General features: G+C 40.4%; 2 protein-coding genes and 1 long non-coding RNA gene across 4 annotated transcripts in view; 2 read left to right on the plus strand and 1 right to left on the minus strand.

Moving 5' to 3' along the window:
* SLIT3 (slit guidance ligand 3) overlaps positions 1-1,328 on the plus strand; it is a 315,456-nt gene extending 314,128 nt beyond the window's left edge. The window contains exon 36 of the mRNA XM_072145924.1: positions 489-1,328. Within this exon, the coding sequence (XP_072002025.1) occupies positions 489-727 (239 nt within the window). The 3' untranslated portion in view covers positions 728-1,328. The remainder of the gene's footprint in view (positions 1-488) is intronic.
* On the minus strand, positions 6-12,563 carry LOC140126450 (uncharacterized). Its single transcript, XR_011854835.1, has 3 exons — positions 12,482-12,563; positions 8,141-8,318; positions 6-35 (listed from the first exon to the last, which is right to left on the minus strand). It is a non-coding gene; the product is annotated as an uncharacterized lncRNA (long non-coding RNA).
* On the plus strand, positions 12,197-27,915 carry PANK3 (pantothenate kinase 3). Of its 2 annotated transcripts, XR_011854834.1 has the most exons (9): positions 12,197-12,807; positions 13,051-13,103; positions 16,486-16,838; positions 17,553-17,806; positions 18,601-18,777; positions 19,123-19,246; positions 20,518-20,643; positions 22,498-24,088; positions 24,122-27,915. XR_011854834.1 is itself a non-coding variant. In XM_072145925.1 (8 exons), the coding sequence occupies exons 2-8, from the start codon at positions 13,076-13,078 to the stop codon at positions 22,546-22,548; spliced, it is 1,113 nt and encodes a 370-aa protein (XP_072002026.1). In that variant the 5' UTR covers positions 12,197-12,807; positions 13,051-13,075; the 3' UTR covers positions 22,549-27,915. The 2 variants fall into 2 exon arrangements, 1 of the variants encoding a protein (XP_072002026.1); XM_072145925.1 differs by having other exon boundaries at positions 22,498-27,915.

Consider the following 27,915-nt stretch of genomic DNA (forward strand, 5'->3'; position numbering starts at 1 on the left):
TTCTTACCTGTCTTAGTCTTCAGAGACACCAATCACTGTAGAAGGAAGGGAAAGACAGAGGTTTAATAAAATATATTACAAGGTTTCTTATTAACATCTGCTCTATTGATTTATAAAGTAAAAAAGAATGGTTTTAAAGTTGAGGGACACTTTAATATTTTAATGTAAAGCTAAGATATCATGTATAGAATGACTAATAAATGAAAACACAGCACAACCCAGAGGGGCTCAGTTGCTGCCCTCAGAGCCCCCAAGGCTGCCCTCAGAGCACCCAAGACTCATTTAAATATATATTAAAACACTCTTTTTTTTTAGCAAATGGCAGTCATTCCAGTATATGACAAAGACACTACAGGACTGCAGTTGATGACGCACATGTAAATGTTAGTGATTTACTATCAGTGATTCTGATAGTAGATTTCCTTTAAGCATATTAACACAAGTATGAAAAAAATTTGATTCTAAACATGGAACTTTTTCTCTTATAGAGAACCATTGCCAAGGCGAGACTGTCCGTGAGACTGTTCGTAAACATCAAGGTTACATCACATGCACGACGACCCAAAAGGTGCCACGTGTAGAATGCAGTGGGAAATGCAGCAGTAGTCAGTGCTGTGTGCCACTGAGGAGCAGGAGACGGAAATATGCCTTTCATTGCACAGATGGCACATCTTTTGTGGAGGAACTGGAAAGACACATGGAATGCGGATGTTCAAACTGCTTATAAAACAATCTACAAAAACCCAAAGAAAAGATAACAAACAAAAAACCCAAGCAACTGTAATGCTGCAATTTGTAAAAGAACTGTACCTTCAGAGTGATGCTCCAGAAGATAAGAATATTAACTATATTGTAAAATAAACAAAAATAGAACTTATTTTTATTATTGAAAGTGACTATTTTCATTCTTTATTATATAAAATATCGCACCACTTGGATATATGTATCATATAGTGAGTTATTTCTACTGCTATTTTTTTAATACTACAAGAAAATAATAAATAATTCATAGCCTAACAAAAAACCTAATTGGTAACTTTATAAAAGCTTGGTTTTTTAACAATGTGCCCCTGAATATTTTGCTGAAAAAGAATTTTCTGAACTGTGAATGTGTTTGTTATAAAGACAGATTTGTATCCAATGCTACATGTCACCCTTTAGATTTTAGAAACGTAAAAATGAAACCTTTATTTATACCGGCGTTTTCCATGTTTCCATTCATTGCAAATATTTTGGCTGAAAAAAAGCAAAAAAGTTTGGACATTCTTCATAAATTGTGATTTATAAATTTAAATGTAACAATTAAAACCCCATATTGTGTTTTGAAAGCTGTGGACTGAATTACTCTGTGTTTCTAAGCCTAAGAAATAATATTTTTTGCATCCGGCACCCTGCACATGAATATCTCTTCAGAATATCTCACAATTGGAATATATAAACGTGTGGGCCATGCAATGCGCCACTCAAAGTTGTGGAAAGCCATTACTTACATACATGGAGATGACACAACATAAGTTCACATCCAAATAATTAATTGTATTCAGAATCATGAAATAACAACATTACTTAACAGTATTAAATATATAAAAGATAAAGTACAAAAGGACAGTCCTCCTGTAGTGTATGGGCACAGGTTACCAGAGCCAGACGTAGGCAGCTTGCTTTATTCTCCAGCCAGGCTCACTCACACGGATCGGATCCCCAGCATAGCACACGGCCGGGGGGGATAAGGGAGCTGGAATGAGCACTCTTCACCCCTCCCCTCTCCATAGAAAGCTTAGCGGCAGCTCCACAAATCCAGCAAATTATAGGACATGTCCTGTACTCGGCATCACTGCCGCCCAGTTCGGTCATGGGGGCCTAACTGAGCTCATAACATATGATCTTGTAATGCCCCCTCCCCTTTCAAAAAGAAAGGGGGACCTTTTTTCAGCCTACTCTGTGGCTCGGTCATGGGGGATGACTGTTCCACCACTATCCCGTTTGTACATTAAATGACTTTAAGTGCGTTTAACTCTTTCTTTCCCCTCTTCCAGAGGACAGTACTTTTGCACTTTGTTTCTTGATATATTTAATAAAGTATTGTTGTTATTTATGATCCTGTATTTGATTCATTTATTTTGGATGTAGGCTATGTTTTATTTAGTGTCTTCTCTATGTTATATAAGTGCGGACCAAAAGACACCTAAAGAGCTCCTAAGACACTCCAAAAAAGGTTGCCCCCTAGGCCATAAGGGCTCTATGGGAACCTATCTAATGCAAATTTTTTTCAAACAGTGGGGACACGTTCCCTTTAACCACGGAACGGAAAACACGGCCCTAACTCACCATTTTTTCACCATGTAAAAAAATGTATAAAAAGGGATCAAAAGGTCATACACTCCTCAAAATGGTATATGAAAGACTGAAATATGAAAAAGTTATTAGTGCCAGAAGATGGCAAAATTAAGAATTTTCTTTTTGTGCAGGAAGTTTTAATTTTTGTAAATGTATGAAAATATTACAAAATCTATATAAATTTGGTATCCCCATGATTGTACTGACCCAAAGCATAAAGTAGACATATCATTTGGGGTGCAAAGTGAAAGCCGTAAAATCCAAGAAAATTGAAAAACAATAAAGTTATAGATTTTTGAAAGTGGGGAGTAAAAAATGGAAATGCAAAAACTAAAAAGGGCCTGGTCGTTAAGGGGTTAAATTATTTCTGATATCAATTGAATGTTTCATACTTAGAGAAGACTCGAGGTGCACTAGGTGTCAAGAGGAGGGTGCCGACATCTTCCACATTCTTTGGAACTGCGCTAAGGCCAGACAGTTTGGCTTGAGGTCTATGAATATATATCCAATTGATTGAATATTAATTTGGTGTTCGATATGTCGTGGCTATACTGGGTCTTGTTCCCTCACTGGGGACATCAAGGGGAAAAATCCAGTTAATTCACAAATTACTGTTTAATGGGAGGCTGGTCCTTGTTAAGCACTGGAATGGGAAAAAAAGTTTGAATATTACAGACTGTCTCAACTCAGTTGAAAGAATGAAGCACTATGAAATAACCCCCATGGGATATAGGGATGGTTCAGGAGGAAATGTAAATAATAGAATAGAACCCAACTGTTGGTTGGAGTGGGTAACAAGGTAGACTCATTCAAGCAAGTGGTGTGATGGTTCCCCACCGCTGCTGGGGGGGGGGGGTAATATAATCAAATTTAATAAGAAAAGAGAAAGGAAGGGAAAAGAAGGGAAGAAGAGAAAAGAAAAATTTGTAAGATTTGTAATATGATGTATTTGTCCTTCTTCCTTTCCCGTGCAATGTTGTAATGCCTGAATTTTAAACTTTGTATAATATGTGTAGATTAAATAAAAAGATTAAAATTTTTTTAAAAAAGGGGAAAAAAAATCTTTGATCGGGGTAATGTGTGGGTTTTCTGGAGGGGCTGCTGGGGCGTGGAGGGGCTGGGGCTGCGCGGTGTGGCTGCTCCGGGCCCCAGTGGCCTCTTTGGTCCTTCTGCCTAGGCATCTTCCGTGTGCAGTTGCGGGGAGCTGCGCACACTCATCTGTGAAGCTGGAGATCTCGGCTCCAAAGTCAGAGCTACTGCGCAGTTCCTTGTGGCTGTGCGCTGGGTGTGTCTGGGAGGGAGGATCGGGGGGGCTGCCCCAGTGGCCTCTTTGGAGGATTTGCATATTCCCTAATTAAATATTAGAAAAGGTAAAGGGGAGTAAAGGATTAGTCCTAAAAAGGGCTATCCTTAAATACGTTAGATGCACCTACCACCGGAGTGGTAGGTTTCCTTTAAATAACTACATCAAACAATAGGATTGGGGGGCTAGCTTAGAAACATTAAAAAACTATCCCATACAATAAAAGGTTCATATTTTTCCATTTCATATGATAACTGTTTATCACAGGAGACATCTTTCTGTAGTTACACCTTATAATGTCTGTTATATGTTTAGGACAGAATTTTCTCTTAATATCAATTAAATTATTTCTTAAAAGAGAGAAAAAAAAAAAAAGAATGTTTCATACGAATTTGAATAGAGATCCAATTATATGTATATTTTGAAACTGTGAGGAAGGCATCAATTCTAGTGATTCTAGTGATCCTGAGTAAAATGCTCTTTATTTGCCAGGAAAATTATTGCAAAAAAATTGATTCTCCAATCAAACAGTACATATAAGTGAATGGTGCAATTATTTATTTACCCTTTCCAGTTTTTTTGTTTTTCACTCCTCTCCTTCCACAAGCCGTTACATTTTGACTTTTTTGTTTTCAAAAGCGATATGTTGGCTTGTTATATGCATGTAGTTACATAGTTATATGCAAGAAAAATTACATTTTCTAGTAGCACCATTTAATATTCTGTGCCATGTACTGGAAAGTTGGAAAAAAATATAAAATTTTCTGATTGGATGTGTAGTCGATATGACACTTCTTCGTTACTCTATGGACCAGTAGGATTGCAGAGATATCAAATTTATATAGTTTAGTTATGTCTCAATACCTTTAAAAAAAATTCAGAAACTTTGCATTAAAAAAAATGCCTAGCATTGCCATATTCTGCCACCTGTCACTCTTTTATACTTCAGCGTACACAGCTGCTTATGGGTATCATTATTTGTGTAATAGGATGACGTTTTACTTGATACCATTTTGAAAACTGTTTTGAAACTGTTTTTATTAGGTACAAAATAACATATACAATTCCAAATATACACGAACAGTAGTACCAATTTTTTAACAATTCGGAAGGGTAACATATAGCTGAGCTATTGAATGACACTTGTTTCATGCTTTCTCCATTGTCATTCAATTATGAAGGGAAGATGAGGGGTGGGGGGGAGGGAACGGGTTAAGAAATTAAGGGTAACAAAGGAGATGAAATACAGCAGAGTGAGGCTGACAATTACATTCCTAATATATAACAGGTGTATTCGCCGGAGATGACATCAGATTTAGTATGTATATATATGTATGGGAGTTACTACTGTGAGTTTATCATCACAGTGGTTATATTTGCAGCGATATGACATCTTAACCATAATGACAGAGTGGAATGTTTTAATTACTATGTTATTGTATAGATGGGTCGAGAGTTCGCCAAAGTCCCCAAATACACAAAAATGTTTCCCTTGTGCCTAGCTCCCAGTGTATTAATTTTTCAAATCTACATATCTCATTGACCTTTGCTACCCACTGGGCGATCAGGGGTGTTTCTGTTGTCTTCCATTGGGTCGGAATAATCAGTTTAGCTGCTGAGATTAGGAAGGGAGCAAGAGAACTTCTCTTCCATGTGATAGTCTGCCATGGCTTCCACAGCAGTGATGCTGGGATAGTGCATTTACACATTTTTTCTCTCCAGTTTAGGACTTTTTCCCAAAAAGGAAGCAATTTCGGGCATTACTACAGATATGAGCCATGTCTCCCGTACCTGACTCACATATCCAGATATAGTATTTTTGGGACTATAAATGCTTTTAATTAATTTTCTCTCCCCCACCAGGACATGTATGGTACTCCAAGCTCTGATAACTGTTTTTGGAGATCTTTCAAAAGTGGCTCATAGTTTAATTAATATAATTGGATCGGGTCTGCTGTTATCTAGATACCTAGGTATTTAATAGATTCCTTAGGCTATATAAAGGCGGAGTCTTTTTAGTAGTCTAATTGTGATTTTTTGGGGGGGAGTTGAGATGTTAAAATTTCAGATTTCGCAAAATTAACTTTAAAGTTAGAGACAGTTCTGAAATCTTTAAAAATTTTTGTGAACGGTAATGGCTTTATGGGATTAGTGGTAACTATTAACAAATCGTCTGCAAATACTGCCGTTCAAAGTTACCCACTTTAATAGCTTGGATCTCTGGTTCTAATCTAATTTTCCTAATCAGTGATTCCATTACCATAGTAAAAAGTGATGGAGATAAGGGGCATCCCTGTCTGGTACCATTGCTAATATTGAATGGCCCAGACAGGGAGTCTTTCACTCTAATTCTAGCACTAGGATTGCTGTACAGTGAGAAGATTGCCCTAATGAATGGAGATGATATTCCGAACCTCAGCAGAACTGCTTGTATACAGTCCCAATTCACCCATCAGAGCCGAAAAGGACAAATGGGGTGTTTCTTTGTTTAGCTATTTCTATAAGCCTAATAAGTCTGCATGTATTATCTTTACCTTGGCGTCCGAGGATAAAGCCTGTTTGTTCTTTATTGATTAACTTAGGTAGAAGGGGATGTAATCGTGTCGCTAGCGCTGTGGTCCACCACTTCAAGCCTGCATTTAATAGGGATATATATATATAGGCCTATAATTACTACATAAGTATACATCTTTTCCCTCCTCTGGCAGAATTGTTATGTGCGCTACAAGGAACTGTTTCCCTGTAGTAATGAGTTGCATAATGTCCTAATATGTGGGAGTAAAATATGTTTGAATTTTTTATAGTTTGTGATAGTAAGGCCGTCTGGGCCTGGACTTTTCCCTGTTGCTTGTGCTTCGCTTGGGAAAGGCTTTAATAAAGCTGATGCCAATTCAGCTTAGTGTACTTAAACCCTAGACAGCTACAACTACAATCCTCCCCTTTAGGAAGCAATCTGTCAAAACGCGCGTGGGGGGGGGGCATCAGGCGGTGCTATCAGCTAAACATGGGTAAAGATGTTACCTTTTTATTAGGCATGTAACCCACTGTGTTGGGATGAGATGTTTTTTTTTACAATTAGTGAGTACTTATAGAGGACTATAGTGGCACATATGAGCTTGGATGCTTATATCTCCGTACTTGGCCCTGTTTGTGATGCTTGTGCTTGAATTGACTTGATTTGGAGTCTTGATTTGTGAATAGGGATTTTTTTAAAATAACACAATAAAGACATATTGTTGTTTTTTTTTTTTTAAAAACTGTGTACTCAGACAGACTGTAATACAGGAATAGTGATGACAGGTATGGGAGCCTTTCATGGGCTCCCAGTTGCCACTGCGGCAATTGGCGCACCCCGATGATGTCACAGAGTGCAGCTACCGCCATTTAAAGATAGTAATCTCAGTACCAAACAGGTTAACTGATGTAAACTGTGCCAGTACTTACCATGGCAGCCCTCTCCATACTCTCCTTCATGAACACACAACATATTATATATTAGTTTCATTCTGTACATAAAAGTGGGATGATTTAGCAGGAATAATACAGAACTGTGGAGTCTATTAGTCTCGTCTTCTAGTTAAGGACTGAATGTTCTGGCGCTTGGGCTAAGCCACTCCCATTTTCCGTGGCCTTGCCCCCTTTTTGTAAAAGTCAAGAAAACGCCTAAAAATTATGTAAAACCTCAATAAATGTGTTGCTAGCGATCCCGCCCATCACCTGCTCTATGCACTGTGGAGGGACGAGACCTGGGACTGTTAGCACAACGGGGTGAGTGTCTAAATTAATATTCGGGGCTCCCTGAGGTGCTCAGGTGACGCAGCCTGAGCGCCCCAGTGTAACTAGCAAAACTTTTATAAGTCTATATTTCCACGATTGCAGCAAATAGACTGTTGGAATACAATAATATCCCCTTGGGGATGAATAAAGTGTTATCTTAGGCTGGGTTCACATACATTGTAAGGACACTCATATAGGGGGATATGTTGCCCAATAACACCTCCTGAGTCTACAACAGCAGCAGCCGGTTATGGGCTGCTGCCGATGTATGGGGTGTTCCGAAATGATGTCAGTGAGCCTGGAGAAGGGAAGTAGTACGTCTTTTTCACACCATACGTCAGTGATGGCAAACCTTTTATATGCTGAGTGCCCAAACTACAACCAAAACCCACGTATTTTTTGCAAAGTGCCAATGCGACAGTATAAGCAGTAACTTATTCCTCCCGGCTCTGTCACATGTTTGTATTGTATAGGCACCTGAGGACACCAATACAGTAGAAAGAAGGAGAAGAAATTTGGATTATCATTGTAGCTTCCTTCTAGGGTCCTGGGCTGCCTGGGACTGCATGAGGCCTTGAGTCCTGTTTGGCAAACTCTGCACTGGGGTGATGGCCTGGGTGCCACCTCTGGCACCCGTGCCATAGGTTCGCCACCACTGCTATATACAGTATACAAGGATGTGAACCCAGCCTTATAGTATCGTATAATTTTCCAATCTCACACCTGGCGAGACAGTCCTGGATTTCAGCTTTGTCCCAGGTGTTAGGAGGCAAGTCCCAGGATTTCAACTCTATCTGCGTCCTTGGCGAAACATCATCGAGCCCCTGCTGCTGTTGCTGCTGTGTAGTTGCAATGTGCTGATGTCATCACGCCGGGCTGCATTTACATGTTGTGTTAATTCCTGTCATATGAAAGTTAGCGCAGCTGCTTCACAATCCAAACGCAATGACACAATCCCCTGCTAAATACCTGTCCCAGCAGCGCAAATCCCGAAAACCATGAACAGTCCAACAAAAGTGCGATCCGTGAACCTTAGTAAATAAGCCCCACTGTGTGTATGACACAGCAGAAGCAACGGCTCAATACTGCTTTACTAAGGACACAGTGTGAATGCAGTCATAAAGCTACACACAGCAGAGGAGCGCTCCTCCGCATTCACACATTGCATTTCAGTTGCATATTTAAACTCAACTCATATGAAAGGGAGGGGCTTGGAATGAGCATCACGTGTTTGGCATGAAAATAATGCAAAATACTTGGTGCTCATTCCCGAACACGTTGAGTTCACAAAGTGCATGCTTTAACACACTGTTAACATATGTGTTAATGTAGTGTTAACAAATGCATGCATTAACATTGCAAAGCATGCGTTTTGTAAACACAATGTAATCAGGAAAATCTCTTCTCAGCTGTTGTGATGTGATTGAAAACACACACGTTAGGGCGCCTTCTCATGTGACGTTTTTTTCGCGTTTTTAAACACATCCAAAATGAGAGAGGGAGGGGGGTCTGCCTGAAACGCATGCATTTCATTGCAAAAGTATACACGTTTTGGCCAAACCCCCTTCCACTTTCGTTTTGGATGCGTTTAAAAACGCGACGAAAACGCCACATGTGAATGCGCCCTCAAACACACCTGAAATAAAGCAAGTGAACACGGGGGATGGAACGGGGAGGTAACTGTTGTTTTTATTTTTCCAAAATGGTAGGGTGAGAGAATAATGTTTGGAGGGGGCCACATTTTAAGGAGGAAGAGCATTGGGTCACAATGGTAGGAGTTGTAGGTACAAAATTGTAGGGCATTATAAGTTTAACCCTTTCAGGACCTGGCCCTTTTTTGTTTTTTCATTTTCATTTTTTACTCCCCATGATCAAAAATCCATAACTTTTTTATTTTTCCATTTACAGAGCTGTGTGACAGCTTATTTTCTGCGTAACAAATTGCACTTCATAGAGATGGTATTGAATATTCCATGCCGTGTACTAGGAAGCGGGAAAAAAATTCCAAATGCAGTGAAATTGGTAAAAAAACGCATTTGTGCCGTCTTCTTGTGGGCTTGGATGTTACGGATTTCACTGTGCGCCCCAAATGACATGTCTACTTTATTCTTTGGGTCGGTACGATTACGGGGATACCAAATTTGTATAGGTTTTATAATGTTTTCATACATTTAAAAAAATTAAAACCTCCTGTACAAAAAATTTTTTTGGGATTTTGCCATCTTCTGGCGCTAATAACTTTTTTATACTTTGGTGTACTGAGCTGTGAGTGGTGTCGTTTTTTGCGGATTTTGATGACGTTTACAATGTTATCAATTTTAGGACTGTACGACCTTGTGATCACTTTTTATAGAATTTTTTAATTTTTTTAAATGACAAAAAAAGTGCCATTTTCGAATTTGGGCGCGATTTTCCGTTACGGGATTAAACACAGTGAAAAACCGTTATCATATTTTGATAGATCGGGCATTTTCGGACGCGGCGATACCTAATGTGTTTATGATTTTTACTGTTTATTTATATTTATATCAGTTCTAGGGAAAGGGGGGTGATTTGAGTTTTTAGGGTTTTTTATTATAATTTTTTTTCTTTTAACTTTTTTTTATTTTTATTTTTAGTACTTTTCAGACTCCCTAGGGTACTTTAACCCTAGGGGGTCTGCACGATCCTATCATATACTGCCATACTACAGTATGGCAGTATATGGGGATTTTACTCCTCATACATTACAATGTGCTGATAGCACATTGTAATGCATGGGTTAACCAGAAGTAGCCTCGGGTCTTCGCGAGACCCGAGGTTACCATGGCGACGGATCGCCGCTCCCCGATGACGTCACGGGGAGCGGCGATCCTCGAAAAGATGGCGGCGCCCACGCGCCGCCATGCTTTTGAAGCCGCCGGCAGCATTGCCGGCGGTGATCGAGGTGAAAACACCCGCGATCGGTGCTAGCACCGATCGCGGGTGTTACCGGTAAGCCTTTGCTGCAATATGCAGCAAAGACTTACCGGCTATGGAGAGGGCTCAGCGCGTGAGCCCTCTCCATGCACCCGCGGCCGACCCGTGACGTGCCATTACGTCACGGGTCGTGAAAGGGTTAAAGGGGGGGGGGGGCAAACAAATAAAAGGACATAGAGGCCGCGTTCACATGTTGCATTTTGAGATGCACTATCCAATGGTTTCCTCTGTGCCCTTAGGGTGAAGACACACTTGGCGTTTTTGGGCTGTTTTTACTAAGTGCGTTTTCAGATCGTCAAAAACGCATGCGTTAAAAAACGCATCAGTTTTTTTAAAAAACGCATGCGTTTTTGTCCGTTTTTCCGAAATTGCGCAATGAAAAACTGACAAAAACGCATGCATTTTCAAAAAACGCATGCGTTTTTAAAAAATGGATGCGTTTTTAACGCATGCGTTTTTAACGATCTGAAAACGCACTTAGTAAAAACGGCCCAAAAACGCCATGTGTGTTTTCACCCTAAGGGTGAAGACACACTTGGCGTTTTTAGTTAGTGCGTTTTCAGATCGTTAAAAACGCATGCGTTTTTGACCAGTTTGGATTAAGATAATTGGTCAAACCTGTCAAAAACGCATGCGTTTTCAAAAAACGCATGCGTTTAACGCATGCGGTTTTTACGATCTGAAAACGCACTTAGTAAAAACAGCCCAAAAACGCCATGTGTGTCTTCACCCTAAGGGTGATGGCATATGTGGCATTTTGAACACGTTTTTAAGCAGTCTGTCAAAAAACGCATGCTTTTTTGACCAGTTTTAATTAAGATAATTGGTCATACCTGTCAAAAACTGATGCGTTTAGCCATCACCCTGAGGGTGAAGACACACATGGCGTTTTTGGGCCGTTTTTACTAAGTGCGTTTTCAGATCGTTAAAAACGCATGCGTTAAAAAACGCATCCGTTTTTTAAAAACGCATGCGTTTTTTGAAAACGCATGCGTTTTTGTCCGTTTTTCCGAAATTGCGCAACGAAAAACGGACAAAAACGCATGCGTTTTCAAAAAACGCATGCGTTTTTAAAAAACTGATGCGTTTTTTAACGATCTGAAAACGCACTTAGTAAAAACGGCCCAAAAACGCCATGTGTGTCTTCACCCTAATGCTGCAGCCTAATTACATTACTGTTAACATTTGCATTTACAAAACACGATGTTAATGCATGCGTTAACATTTGCGTTAACAAATGTAAATAGTAATGTAATTAGGCAAATCACCTCTCCTCAGCTGTTGTAATGCGTTTTATACGCAATCAAAGCGTTCACAACGCGACGCTAGCGCACAGGGGGAGGTCCTCGGCCCGAACGCACATGTGTTTCCAGGGAAAACTCTGGAAACGCATGTGCGTTCTGGCCGAGGACCTCCCCCTGTGCGCTAGCGTCGCGTTATGAACGGACGCCTAGTGGTACGTGTGACGGCGGCCTTATGAACGGACGCCTAGCGGCCTCAGGGCGCGTTCACACGTTGCGCTTTGATTGCGTTTAAAATGTATTACAATAGCTGAGGAGAGGTGATTTGCCTAATTACATTACTATTTACATTTGTTTTGTAAACGCAAATGTTAACAGTAATGTAATTAGGCAAATGACCGCTCCTCAGCTGTTGTAATGCGTTTTAAAACGCAACCAAAGCGCAACGTGTGAACGCGCCCTCAGGGGTGCATTAGCATTAGGCTTGGGGATTATACTGTGTGGGAATTGTAGGGGTTGGGTTAGGGGAGGGGAAAGGGCGTGGCTTATGGTATAAGTTGGTTCTGTGGCGCATAACTGGACCCTCGGAACATTTGGGTGTAGTGACGTCAGGGTGTGGGATATGCCCCTAGTTGTGCAGTCACACTGCCCCGGGATGAGGTGAGGTCACACACAGCTAATAACTGCCACCGTGTGGGGAGGTTAATGGCACTTGTGTCTCTGCGCTCAGGCATAGCCGGGGTTATGTAGTAGCAGGCGCCATGTTACTGTTATGGCGGATGACAAAAGATGAATAAACCATAGAGAGAAAGCAGTGCCCGGCGCTGAGCCGCAGTCTACATGTCCGTCCCCTGCGCGCTAGTACCGGGCCTCCCGCGGCGCGGCCGCCATTGCCTTCCTCCTCCTCACACAATAGCGGCCGCTGTGCCGCGCGTCACCAGCAATCATTCCACAGCCAGGACGCTTCTCATTGGCTGCCGCCCCTCGGCTCCCTCTCATTGGCTGCAGCGCGCCTGGCGTGAGCTGCTCTACCTCAGCATCAGCTGCGTACAGCACGGATATGACTGCAACAACTTCCCTGTACCGCCCGGACTGCCGCTCCCTCTGCCGCGCCGGGAGAAGACGCCATTAGCTGACCGTGACCTGCCGCCCGAGGCCGCTCCACCATAAACACGTACACACATATTACAGGTAAGAGCGGGCGCGCTGTGCTTGTAGGGACCTGTAGTTCTCTGTCTTCTCCCCCGTACAGAGGAGATAACAGAAACTACAATTCCCGGCAAGCCCTTCGACAGCGGTGGTGACGTCACGTCCTGGTGACAGGATGTTGTGAATGTTTGCATGACTGGTGATGTGGGCGGGGCCTGTATGGTGAGAGGAGGCAGATCTATGAATGGAGCTGCCCTAGACTGACTGTACATGTTGTATCTGCAGGAAGGAGAGGAGCCGCACCGCCAGCATGAAGATCAAGGATGCAAAGAAGCCATGTAAGTGTGTGCGAGCTCAGTGATTCCAGGATGGCTTTATTTATATAGCGCCAACATATTCTGTAGCGCTTTACAATTCATTTATTACATTAGAGTACAAACAGTCATATGGAACAATAGGAGTGAGAACCTTGCTCACAAGAGCTTAGTCTATGAGGATGAGGGGGTGACACGAAAGCTTACAGTCTGAGGATGAGGGGGTGACACAAGAGCTTACAGTCTATGAGGATGAGGGGGTGACACAAGAGCTTACAGTCTATGAGGATGAGGGGGTGACACAAGAGCTTACAGTCTATGAGGATGAGGGGGAGACACAAGGGCTTACAGTCTATGAGGATGAGTAGGTGACACAAGAGCTTACAGTCTATGAGGATGAGGGGGGTGACACAAGAGCTTACAGTCTATGAGGATGAGGGGGGTGACACAAGAGCTTACAGTCTATGAGGATGAGGGGGGTGACACAAGAGCTTACAGTCTATGAGGATGAGGGGGGTGACACAAGAGCTTACAGTCTATGAGGATGAGGGGGGTGACACAAGAGCTTACAGTCTATGAGGATGAGGGGGGTGACACAAGAGCTTACAGTCTATGAGGATGAGGGGGGTGACACAAGAGCTTACAGTCTATGAGGATGAGGGGGGTGACACAAGAGCTTACAGTCTATGAGGATGAGTAGGTGACACAAGAGCTTACAGTCTATGAGGATGAGGGGGGTGACACAAGAGCTTACAGTCTTTCATATTCTTACAGCTGATGCAGAACATTAATTATAACTTGTTTAAAGATGAGTATAAACTCCAAGAAAAGCTCAGGCATGAAGTGTTTACTACTGGGGATCTGAGCACAGGGGAACAACGTTTTCACTTAATGCAGAATGTTAAGATGTATGCTATATAGGGATAGTTACACCCCCTTCCCCTTTTGTTTTAGAATACTTTTTATTCCAGGCTTTCACAGTTCGTACTTTGGCCATCACGACATCCCCAGGTGCTCAGATAGTTCAGTATTTCAGCTGATCGTGTTGTTCTATGGGTTACAGTACATGTTATCGTTTTGAACCTTGACCATCAGATGTGCGTTTCCCTTAATCGGTTCAAAAATTAGATATTTTTCCAGTTGAGATGACCTGACTTAATTCTACTCTTACACAAGGAGTGAGGTGCTGACAGCTGACACTTTACTTCATTTTATTTTCAAAATTTTTTTAATGTATACTTTGTTTACAAAATACCAGTAAAATGACAGACTTGCCTATATAAATACCTATATAAGTTGTGTCCCTGTTTCAGCTCTGGTCAGCTTTCAGGGCTTTTTTTTTTTTTGTGCATCAGTAAAAAAAATAAAAGGGAAATGTGAACAAACCCATAGAAATCAGTGGGTCAGTGTGCTTTCTAAATGAGCCTCCAGACTCAAGAACAGAAGCCCCATAGACCCCATTACTTTTACTAGACTGCAGGGCAGTGGATTTGAGTTATCGAGAACCTAGAGCAGAACTTAAAGGAAATCTACCACCAGGATCAAGGATTGTAAACCAAACACAACCTACATGTGTGCTTTCTCTGGGAGGATTTACTCCTACATCTTATATTTTTTTTGCCCTTGTTTTTAAGGGTCGAAAAAGACCAAATGATCCTGAGGGACTCCGGTATCAATAGAGTCCAGAGCCCCTCGCACTCTTTTTTAAAGCCATTATTTTCCCCCTAAAAACAAAGGCATGAGAAGCTAAAAGATGAGACTGCCTGAGGTGGCTCACACCAGCGTGTAAGTGTCCTTAATGAGGCCGTACACTTTGTATAGACCTTTGCAAATCAAACATTAAAGAAATATTTCTAATGCAATTACTGGATGTTTTAACATATTGGCTAATCCACAGAAAGTCAGACACAAACATGTCAGGAAGGGGAAATTTTTTTTTTTTTATATAATATACTGCATATTACATGCAAAGCTGTCAGATATTTGGGCCAGCTGTCTCATTGCTTTCTTTGGTTCCTGTCTGCACTTTGTTTACCACATATTTACATAGTTTGCTTAGACAGGTAAATGGGAGGTTTTCCCGGATACAATAACCCTTAATAAACCACTACTTGTTGCCAAGCAGCAGAACACTTTTTTTCATGACCCAGTATGGTGGTATCATCCAGAAAATCAACTTTGAAGTGAGCTGTAAAATGGTTGTATAAAGTCAAGGAGGCAGAGATTTTAAGGCTGAAGAAAAGCCCCATCAGAAAGCCCCCTTCACTGTAATTGACAGTCCTACATAGAGACCTCACTAACCAGATCTCCTGAACTCTGATGCACAATGTCAATCACAGAGAAGGAGGAGGAGCTCCCCCCCTTGACTTCAGTGTTAAACTCTCCGCCTCCTTGACTTTATACAACCAATTTACACCTCGCTTGATGCCATGACAGAAGATCGTGAAAGATTAACATCTTCTACTTTTTTTTTTAACTGACAGTATACTGATAGTGATTTATTAGGCCAAAAGCAGATGACGGGTTCCCTTTAAGCACCTGACTGTTTGCCATGGTCTCTTAACAGTGCAGCTTGTTTAGGACCTGGCACCACCCCCGATTATATGATTGATTGCGGCTGCGGTCCTTAGAGTACTGCATCCCCTTCACTGTGTACCTCACATGGCTGTGACAGCATTGCTTCTATGGGTCGAAGCTGCTACATAATGTCCCTTTACACAACAGGTGGCCTTACTCCATCTATATCCATATTACTTCCACAAATCAACTCTACACATGGACAGTTTTATTAATTTTCTGCATTAATTTAATCATTTTAATATGAAAATTGTCAACTTTGTTGGAATTTCCGGATTTTTATTTATTTACTTTAGCTGCTGCATCTGATAAGTCACACACTGTATGGACATTTTCTAAGTCACAAGATCCTTAAGGAAAGAATCATAATGAAACCTTTGTTTTCCTGCATTTTGTTCATGTGACTTGGGTTGGTTCGAATTATAAAAAACATTTTAAATTACAATAGAACAAGGATTTGTTGTTTTTTTGTATAGCATGAAATCAGCACATGAAGTATCATCAGAACTGAAGTATTCACTGTATTGTTTAAAATAATCCTATTCCCCACCCTTACCAAGTGAAATGACCACAGGAATCCCACCTATGTGTCTTATGCATTTCTTAGAGGCCTTGCCCCTGCTAGCGTTGGTTGTTGCTCTCTTGGCTTCCCCTTCTATATTACATTAAATTTCCACCCAGTATCAAGAATTGTCCAAAATATCCAAAGCTTGAGCTATTGTCATAATTTAGTTTGTGTTGGCATTTGTTCAGTATGTGAATATGGTTCTTTTTCCTAATGTAGCTATGAAATAAAGCTGGAATTTAATGATGTATTTTATTTCCTCAGCATTCCCTTGGTTCGGTATGGATATTGGTGGGACATTGGTGAAACTGGCTTATTTTGAACCCATTGACATTACAGCTGAGGAGGAACAAGAAGAAGTTGAAAGCTTAAAAAGCATCCGGAAATATCTGACTTCCAATGTAGCCTATGGTTCTACTGGCATCCGAGATGTCCACCTGGAGCTGAAAAACCTCACCCTCTTTGGCAGAAAAGGAAACCTGCACTTTATTCGGTTTCCCACACAAGACCTGCCAACATTTATTCACATGGCAAGGGATAAGAATTTTTCAACACTACACACGGTTCTCTGCGCCACGGGTGGTGGTGCTTATAAATTTGAAGAAGAATTTAGGACGGTAGGTGCTGACCCTGTTTATGGCATCCTACTATGCTAATTTCCATAGAACAGTGTGAAAGAGAACACCTACTTTTCACTGGTTACCACTTTGGATGGGCCCTGTGATTGGTAGTCAGGATGGCAAGGAGAATAGAGCTGAGTGAGGATGGTTTCGTTTGTTACAGCCAATCCTGCCTGCAGGGAAATCTACCATCAACCATGATACTTTCTTATAGATTCAAGCACTGTGACTGTGGTAACCTTCTTGTTATCCTTGGCCTGCATCTGTCTAAAATGAACGTTTAAAAAGCTGCTAATGAGCACTATATGCTCTCGGGAGTAGTTACCAGAGACCCTCTGTGCTGTAGCATCACAGGTCCCACTGTGCAGAAGCAGGTCTTCCCCCTCCCCCCACCTACCTGCTGTTATCTGACTTGGAACGGGGAAGTGAACTTTGCACAGTAATGGCCTGTGAAGCGATGGCACGGAGGGGCAATAGTAACTCCCCCAGGATCACTTTTGGCTCATTAGCATAATGTTGATTTTAGAAAGTAAGGAAGCCATGGATAACAAATATAAGATGTTTACCACCGTCATGGTGCCTGGATCTACCAGTAAGTGTGCCTGGTTTATCATGTTTGATTTTCTTGATAAATTTTCTTCACTTTTTCTATTCATTCTTACATGTGTTTATAATAACAGCAAACTTTTATTTTTTTTTCCTTCTAAACAGATTGGAAACCTAGAACTGCACAAGGTGGATGAACTGGATTCTCTGGTTGGAGGCTTGTTATACATTGACTCTGTGCGCTTTAATGGGCAGGCGGAGTGCTATTATTTTGAAAATGCCTTACACCCTGAACAGTGCCAGAAGATCCCTTTTAATCTTGATGACCCTTATCCTTTATTAGTAGTTAACATTGGTTCTGGAGTCAGCATTCTGGCAGTCCATTCCAAGGACAAATATAAAAGAGTCTGTGGTACAAGGTAATGCACTTTCAATCTTGTGTTAATAAGTAGCAATAATTTCATATTTGAACATATTCGGTATACCTAAAAAGAAAAGTTTAAAGATTCACTGACCCTGTTCTTGTGATGTGTGTGCCGCTCCCCCCCCCCCCCCCCTTATTGATCAGCAAATTTACCTCCATATTGTGGTTAGGGAGTAACTTTAGTGACTGAACAACCATCTTTAAGCCATGCTCATGTCCTCTAGGTATAGAAGAGCATACTAAATACTATGATGGTTCTGATGTTTCCCATAGGGATACATGTACATGGGGTTACCTTCTTTAACCCTTCCATTCTTTATTACAAAAAACAAATCTGCTGTGCTATTTATGTGGTGTAACACTAATGTGAACCAAGCCTTAATATGTTAACGCTAAAGTGTGACTGCAAAAAGCCCAGTGTATTGATGTCAATGCTGGCAAGGGTCTTCTTTGTGAAAACGAGATACATTCTAAACTCACTCTTTTAGGCTGCACTCACACGGCCATTGGGAGAGGTATATACATCCCCCATACACAGATGTCCTATCTATCCCTGGAATATGACGCCCTGCCTTATCCTTTATTAGTAATGAACATTGGTTCTGGTGTCAGCATTCTGGCAGTCCTTCTCTCCCGGGACGTTTGTCTGAATGTAGCCTAATAAAGTTCACAATTTTGCACACATTGTCCATATTTGGGGTTCCCATATTTACTGTTTGCTTGTATACAAGTACTCATCAGCCATGTATGAAGGCTTGACTGTTTTCGGTAATAACTCTTCTTCTTTAGCCTAGGTGGAGGCACGTTCCTTGGTCTCTGTAGTTTATTGACTGGATGTGAAAGCTTTGAAGAGGCTCTGGAAATGGCTGCATCTGGTGACAGTACAAACCCTGATAAATTAGTACGGGACATTTATGGTGGGGACTATGAAAGGTTTGGACTTCCTGGATGGGCGGTAGCATCAAGGTAAAACTAGAATCTTTTAATTCTGATGATTTCCTAGTAAAGTTGTTTGAAGGGATGGAATCTATCACTGCTTGGCCCATCATGCACCAGCACAGTCAGGACCAATATATTAAGAGTCTCTGATGCAATTGCACCTCAAATACAAAGATTGTGCACCTGGTGAATTCTATGCCTGGCCAGCTCACTTAATTGTCCTTATACGCCCACATGATTTGGTGTAGGGGTATAAACAGTCACAAGTCACGGCTCATCACCATGATACATTTTCTGACCATGGGTTGTAGGCAGCATCTTGCGTTACATTGCATGCATTAACCTGACAATATTCTTTTATTTTATTATCAGCTTTGGAAACATGATTTACAAAGATAAACGAGAATCGGTTAGTAAAGAGGATCTCGCTCGTGCAACACTGGTCACCATAACCAATAATATTGGCTCAATAGCCCGGATGTGTGCTGTAAATGAGGTAAGACTAGTATTGAACAAGCCATAAGGCTGTGTATCTATGGGATCTTCCCGTAATGAGGGGCATTTGCTTTAGGTCTGGTCAAATGACTATGAAAAACTTTTTCTCCTTGTTATTGTGGCTTAAGTTTTGACTTAATGGTGATACCAGACAAAATAGAGTTTTTGACAGAATCCAATAAAATATATATATATATATATATATATATATATATATATATATATATATATATATATATATATATATATATATATATATATATATATATGGCCGTGAGCTATTATCTCTTGGAGTTCAACTAGCAAAAACAAGGAAAATGGATCCAGCTCCAAAGACAGTTCCCTTTAAAAAAAAAAAAAAAGATTCTTTATTTCAAAACTCCTTTGTGCAAAGGCTGGCAGAGCCTACACGTTTCGATTAACAATCTTAATGCCTTAAATGGCTGAATAAGATTAATTGAAACACGTAGGCTCTGTCTGCCTTTGTACTCTTAAAATGGATTTTACATTTTTGCAATAAATTAGTATATTTTTTAATTTACTGTGTGTGAGGAAAACGGGTATGTGATATAATCACAGCCCCATCAGCTATTCCCTTTCCCCAGGGTTGTCTGTTTTTTTGACCTCTGTTTCATCATCGCAGCAAAGTTTGTGGCTTGCGTAGAAGACCACAGCTGGACTTTACCCCATGGACCCAAGTTTCTGCTTTTAATGTCAACACTGAAGTCCTTTTAAGTCTGACACACTGCAAGCAGATCCATTGAACTGAATGGAGTCTTAAACATTTGTTCCTATTGCTTACATCCTTCGGCTTCTTTATAGTGCTGCCTTGTGGCATATGGATCAAGCAGCATTGTACAGGGCTATGAAGGCTGTAGGAGAACACAACAAGACCAATTCAGAACATTATCTCTGAATATTTTGCACGTCTAAAGTGAAGTTTGAATAACTTTTTTTAATGAAATTCATGGAATAGAACCAATAGACTTGATATGATAGGAATTAGAAAACTCTTTGTGCTTATTCCAGTTTGTCTTCAAATCCTGTCTGTTGCATTAAGAATTATAAATCTTAATCAGAATGAATTGGTTATGCAGTGCGGGCCACATATTCGCACCAGTTGGTTAGGACCTTATAGAATACTTGGATGGATCATTTAATATTTGGTAATGGTTTCTAAAGCAGTTCTGTATGGTGTTGCACCACCCTGTCGGTTGTGGATAGTGTGTGTGTGTGTGTAACTTTACTTTATTTTTCCATCTTGTCTTGCAGAAAATAAACAAGGTAATCTTTGTTGGTAATTTTCTCCGGGTAAATACCCTTTCGATGAAGTTGCTGGCATATGCGTTGGATTACTGGTCCAATGGTCAACTTAAAGCACTCTTTTTGGAACATGAGGTATGAATTAAATTCCATCCAAATTTCTTCAATATCTGTAACATGAAAAACGGGAACTCGGGGCAGGCATCAATGTGTGTCCTGGGATCAATTTTCCGTTACCTCCTCACCTACTTGTTGTACAAACTATGGGAAAATTTCTGACCCTGTCCTCACCATCTGGCCTGCAGCACCAGAACAATGCTGAGCAGCATCTTCCAAAAGCCTTTATATTTCCACATACACTTCTATTATTCAGGCGGCATGTCTGTTTGAAAAAGGTCCTTTTTGGCCCATACCATATTTAGCCACAAAAATGTTACTTTTTTGCAACTGAGTGCTTTAGACTTAGTTCAGTTGGATAATTTTGGGTCAAGCCCAAGTCACACCATCTGCTTCCAATATCTGTTGTACGATTGAACCCATTCACCTAATGAACAAACATTTGTATGTAAAACCCCTTTAAAGAGAAAAATATTTTCATGATATTCTATTAGAAAGCATTGCCACTATCCCTACATTCTCCATCTACAATCCGGTCCTAAAGCTGTATGCAAATGACCTCAGATGGGTTCAATGAGTCATTATCATATTCAGCAGTCCAGCTTATTGAAGAGTATGAGGCAGAGCCACATCCTCCCCCCTGCTTAAATGACTGCCTGTATAATGTGACACTACTGTTGCTGGCTCCTCTGTGCTTCCTGGTAATGGTAGCCCTGTCCCCTGCAGCCTGTGTGTGTATGAGCTACTCCTATACACATGGCAATGCTTTACTATACATTACACCCCAACATGAGAAGAGGTAGGAGAGTCGAGGGGGAACTGGTGACGTCACTCTCACCATGTGCCCAGCCTCATTTACATAATAAAGAGGATTTTAGAATGTGTGAATTAGTTAAGGCTGGAAAATGTACTTCCATAAAAACGGTAAGATGTGATAAGCTCATTAATGCCCAGCATGTGTATATTCACTAAAACTTGCAGCAAGAGGGAATGTTTCACACAGATATATATTGTATACTCCTTTACACAACAGAAGCCCAAATAAAAACTATATATTCATGAACCAATTAATAAAATAACAGGTCACTTTTAGATGTCTGTAGCATCTGCACCAGTGAATTCGCAGTGCGGTGTCGGAACCTTCAAGAAGGGTGCTCTGATCTGGGTAGCAGGGTGTCATTAGATGAACATTAGTTCATTTGATCCTTTCAAGATTTTGTGAGAAGCTTCTGTGCACCCCAGAACTTCAGAAGGTTATAATTTTGGATCTCTGGCACCTAAAATCTCAGGTTTTACTCTGAAAGAGAATATTCTTTCATTCTGGGATTGTGTTTCTAGGTATGTGGGAACCTGAGATATTAACTGGTAAAGTGACGCAGGGTGATTTACATATAAAATTGGCCCGAAATCATCAATTTACACCATTCTATGTGCCATGGATCCAAAGTTATAGCCCTCTGAAGTGTGCAGGGTGCAGAGAGGGTGCACAGAGGAGTTTCTCAAATTCTAGGTACCAGGATCCAACGTTTATGGTTGAGAACATATGCGATATGTCCTATAGCTAAGAGGTGCCCCCATTGAGGATACATAAAAACACTACACACCACAGAGTAGTCTGGGCAACTGTTAAGTACACCATAGTCTGACAGGTGTAGTATGATTACATGTTAGCTGCTAAAGCTGGCACAGCTCTATTGAATCTTTGATGGAATTTGTAGTCCCATTGGCCACTGGCACTCAGGATACTTTAGAACAAATATGCTAGAACTTTTGGACATTGTGTTGCAATGTGAATCAATTTCCTTGCTCTTACAAACTGATTTTTGTTTTTTATTCCCCTGCATTTACATTGTTTGTCACTCTTTCCTCCAGGGCTATTTTGGTGCGGTTGGTGCTCTTCTTGGATTGCTGAATTTCTCTTGAGTTGTTCTGCACTTTGATGTCACTGAAGATTGGAACAGTTACTGTAACTGGGTGTAAATGAAGAAAAATGACAATATTGATCTTTAATAGTAAATATATGATGATGTGCTGGGCTTTGATACCTGTGTGAAAGCCACGTTCCTAATAGGGGCCTCCATTGTGAAGATGTTGCACCTATGATCCTTGCAGCAGTAAACCAATCTGTATATAGGGCCAGTATTATGTATATAAGCAAGGACATGGCGCACGTACTGTACGGCAGAGATTCTTTACTGGCAGCCTTGGGTTGCATTTTACATTTGGCCTGTATTATGGATACCATGTAGTTTTATTTGCACCCGAGATGTTTACCGTCACCTTCATGCAGTCATTCCTCCTCCCTGGCATCGGTCATATCTGAGGAAACATTTCCTGAAGCATTTTGTTCAGCTCATTTGTGGGGTGTTTTTTTTTTGTAAATATGCTATATGGTTTCTACTGATTCAGACAAGTCCTTCTATATTTGCTACAGAGTTGCGTTGCCTTAATGTTGACCAACATCCGGTTTTCACGGTAGCTATCACTGCTGCGAAAGCAAGTCTGTTCATATATTCAGTCATCGCTGCGATTATTGTAAACCATCCCTAGTTCTGTCCTGTCATTCCTTCTTAAGACCAGTGTTACCAGGGCTGTCAAGTATTTGTTATTGGAAGTTGGTTGCCTTTCACCTGTTGCTTCATTATCTCCTTAGTCTAAAGCTACACTTACAAATCATTGAGTGTGTATTTCCTTACGGGCTTGTGCAGATGGCGCATAACCGGAAGATGTTCTTGTTACCTGTTGCCTTATGATCTGCTTAGAATTAGACACTGCACACTTTACTATACTATACTATACCTCTTTATAAGCAGTATGCTACAAAGATGAATGGAGGATGATGTAGGACCAGTGATGACCATTGCACATCTAGGGGTCATGTATGTAAAACATTCCACAATTTCCTGAATCTGTGGCCCTGTACACACTGCTGTGCTCAGTGTATACACAAGACATATCTTTTTTTGGACCATGTGAGTGATGCATGGCAATATCGTATCATATATTGAAGCCTTCCATTGGACATGCATGTTTGGGAGACTTTTGGAGCCTGAAATCCTTTACTTGACCACCTTCTGTCTTTGAATGCACTAAACATTGCCTTCAGCTAGTGATTGTCTTCCAACAATTGCTGCAAGAGAGATCTCCCTATCTGAGAATCGTGTGCACCATCTAATGTAGTAGCTGTCCTGTAAGTCCCAAGGTACCTGACTGGAAATGTGCCATATATTGGTAACACTTTCTCTAGAAGTGCATTATGGATACATAACTGGCACAAACCATTGCTGCTAACAATTTTACTGTGAATCCAAAGATATTTTTGTGCATGTTAACTGGAACTTGTACAAATAAGCAGCTGTCCCATTCTGTCTGTGCTATAACCTCCACGCTATGTGATCAGTCTTACATTTACATTCCTGATCTATAATAATCTGTGCCAATACTTGTGGATGCTTCTGTATGTGTCAGCAACTTCATCAAAACCTTCTTAACAAAGATCACAAACTGGGCACAACCCAAGTGATTAATGTTCCTAAGATTTTTGAGGCAGAAATCCATGAGAAGTTGTATTGATGAACTAAATGCTCAGTATTGCATCTGCCTCTCCTCCACTTGTGCAATTATTCTATAGTGGGGTCGTACTTAAATGGAACCTGTCACATGTAATCACATTGATAGATGGTGAATGGTGATGGATTCATTATTGGCATAATAGACACCTGGGACCCTGCAGGCTCTTGCATATTATGCATCATAAAGTGTTAAATGTGTTTGGGTTTAGACGTCTCGTCTTCCTCATGAATAGTCCTGCAGCACATTCAAGGGATGCTGTGAAATCTGGAATTCTGATATGGTACTTGTATTAAAGGTTACACAGTAACATGTACAACTCGTAAGCTCTATGTAATGCTCCAAAGTCACTTTACATTATATACATTATGTATATTGTCTGGTTTTTATTTTTCACCATCATTCCAAATCTATTGCTGCCTATCGTGGTTAATCCATTATTGCTCTGCGTTAGTGTGGCATATATTGTATACAATAAGTTTTTCGGAAAATAACCTATTGTTTTGGGATTACCACGGTTTCCTTAAATTCTTTACTTTATATACCACATTACACTTTCCACCTAGTTATGTAATGGCTTATCTCGAAGACGTGATGTCACTTAATGGTCTGACCACTGGGACCCCCACAGGTCACGAGAATAAAGGGGTGCATCAATTCCCAACTACCCCTCCTGGTCAGAGAACTGCTGCAGTCCTATCCACTGGAGCTGTGCTGACGTTTTCTTTCATGAAAAGTTGTAGAATTTACCAACTTTTGTTTTTGCCCCTAGTCTCCAAGATCTGCACTGTAATTAAAAAAAAAAGTCATTATTAATCTTCAGTGGATAAGATCTTTCCATTCTAATTTGCAAGCAGAGATCTTAAAATGTTTATCTTGTGAACACACAAAATGCTTGGAGAGGGACAGAGCACAATTTGCTTTGGGATCATATGGGATATTTGCTTGTATTCCTTTTTTGGCTAAAGAGGTTGATGCAGTAGATTGGCAATTTTATTATTAATGAGTGTTGGTAGAGTTTGCCAAATCGTTCCCTGTCCCCATGGGGCTCAGAATCTAATCCAGCTACCAATATGTGTGGGAGGAAACCCATGCAAACCCGGATAGAACATACAAACTCTACACTTTTTATGCAATAAGGTTTCCAGAAAAAAAATACAATTGGAGTTTTGTATATGTATATTTTGGTGTTGTACCCCGTACAATGTTGCACTTTCCATAACTAGCTATACCATTTAAAATTGGGTTCTGAGGTTTCAAACTTATCTATACCTTTTGTGGGTTTTGTTCTTTCTTTGACGTTTTCGGCTCTTGCAGTTTTTGTGTAAAGCTGCAGGTTGCCGCTCCCAGTAATATTCATCAGAAATCAGTTCAGTCTCTTTCCCAGCCTCTCGTGTTAAAGATAATCTCTAAACTCATTTTGACAAAGTCTAATGTTTCTGTAACTTTTAAACGGCTACTGGCAATTTAGTAAAACTTATTGAGTTGACTCAATGGCTATTTTGGGGATTGTGTGTGGTGGGGAGGGGAGTTAGGCCAGTAAATGTCCAATATTGGTTTTGGATGACTTTACTGCTCTGCTCGGTAGTGCTCTTGTACCCAACCAAAAAAAAAAAAATTTTTGCCATCTGCCAAGGTTGTCACTATTACAGTTCAGTGGAGTTTTGGATTTCCTTTGGAGTTTCCATTTACAACCACAAAATCTAAGCCCAAATCTAAGTTTTAATGTTAATGGTTGAGTCTATTTTCAGATGTATACAAACACTGGAACAAGAACCTTCTTACTAGCGACTTTCTAAATTTTTGCTTTTAATTTGCTATTTCTTGTAGTTCTGGGTTTATTAAAAGTAGTCTTGTATAACTTGTGTAATATGAAGATCTGAATTTCTACAGTCTTGGAACTTTTCTCCAGAGATTGATCTCTATAAATTGTCTGTCCATTGTGTATGTGTTTTTATAATTGGCAGTTGAAATACTTGGTGACTTCTATGTTGTGATGTTCAGTTCGGAGCCCCTTTAACCCAAAGCGGCAAGCCCCATTTCACTTGACCTTAAAACAGCTTCTGTATGATTGCAGTTGAAAGACCCAGACTCTTGTAGTGAATATTAATTGTATCTCCATAGATATAAGTTTTCTTTAACTGCAGTGAATCTTGAGGCAGTTGTCTGCACACAGCCTTAGTAAATGGTAAAATATTGTTCATTGATCTCAAATATACTATGGTTCCTCAAATGACTTCTGAAATCTGTTAAAAAAATGCTAGAAGCATTGTGTAGTTGCAGCAAAGGTATATTATTATACAGAGTGGGATAACCAAGGATAATTTGATTTCTATCTTCTGAATCTATTGTCAATAAGGTTCACATGTGGAAATTTTACTATGGTTTCCAGTGCAGTTTGAAGCAAAAACCGATGATGACAAATGATAACTAAATTTTTTTTACTTCTCTCCCCTCCTCCAGAAGTGGTAATTTCTTGTCTATGATTAGTACCCAATATTGTACCTGCATCATGTTCATGGACCTGTAGTGGAAAAATGAGGCCCCTGTCTTGTAATGGAGACCTGCCCCTTCATGGGGTATTTTTCAGTATCCTATCTTAAAGGGAACCGGTCACCAGGAGAGCCATTTTTAGCACTCCCCCAGTCCCCACAGAGCATAGTACATACACTGCCAAAGTGTGTTTTGTATTAAAAATTGGTTTTTACAGAAAAAAAGATATGTTATATTGTAACTTTCATTAGCATCTTCTGTGTGACTAGGCAGTTGCCCACTGGGAGGGGCTGGAAAGGAGCAGTCCCCCCCCCCCCACCCTTGGGAAACAGCTCCCTCATGTCAAAGTGATGGGCGTTTTCATATATTTGAAAAGGACACATGGAGGAGCAGTGGGGGGGTGGGGGGGGGGGACTGCTCCTTTCCGGCCACTCCCAGGTGACGAGTGCTTAGTCACACAGCACATGGTATTGAAAGGTATTATATAACATATATTTTTTTTTTTATTATTTATTTATTTTTTTTCTCCTGTAAAACCTATTTTTTTTTATACAAAAAAATGTACTATGGCAGTGTATGTAGTATGCTCTGTGGGGACTGGAGGAGTGCGAACAATGGGTCCTTTTAATCTTTCCAGCGTTCCATTTGTGCTACTAATCTATTCTATACACTGTCTTTAACCCTGATAACTTTGGAAATATTTTTTGTGTAGAAGTTATACAATTTTGGACCAGAAGGGAGCAGTAGATTTCTTTAAAGAAGTGACTATTCTGACAACTCCACTTCCACGTGTCGATTTCTATCCATTCCATTGAATGCTTTACCATTTTAGCCAGTGTGTTTTTTGGGGTTTTTTTTTTTTTGCAGATTTTTATGGTAACTCTAGGAAAGGTAATATGTCGGGACTGACCTGCTGCTTTATTATCTAATATAAAATGTTCTGTGCTTATTTTATTACTGTTTGGAATCTGTGAATACAATGTACAGGTAAACTATGGCTTAATAAAGATGTAACAAATGTACATTTTCTAATTTATTTCCATTTGTATGATTCAGGTTTACTGAATGTAGAGAAAAGATTTTATTTAATTTCAGGGCTAACCTATAGGTTTCTGTTGATGCCACTGTACACAATGCTAAAAAACTGTTTGCATGAGGGATTGTTTTATTCCACTACTGCTCTTATGTTGCCTTTTCATTGCCTTCAATAAACAAAATACTTTTTTA

The sequence above is a fragment of the Engystomops pustulosus genome, chromosome 4 (assembly GCF_040894005.1).
Source record: "Engystomops pustulosus chromosome 4, aEngPut4.maternal, whole genome shotgun sequence".
In the NCBI taxonomy this organism is placed as follows: Eukaryota; Metazoa; Chordata; class Amphibia; order Anura; family Leptodactylidae; genus Engystomops; species Engystomops pustulosus.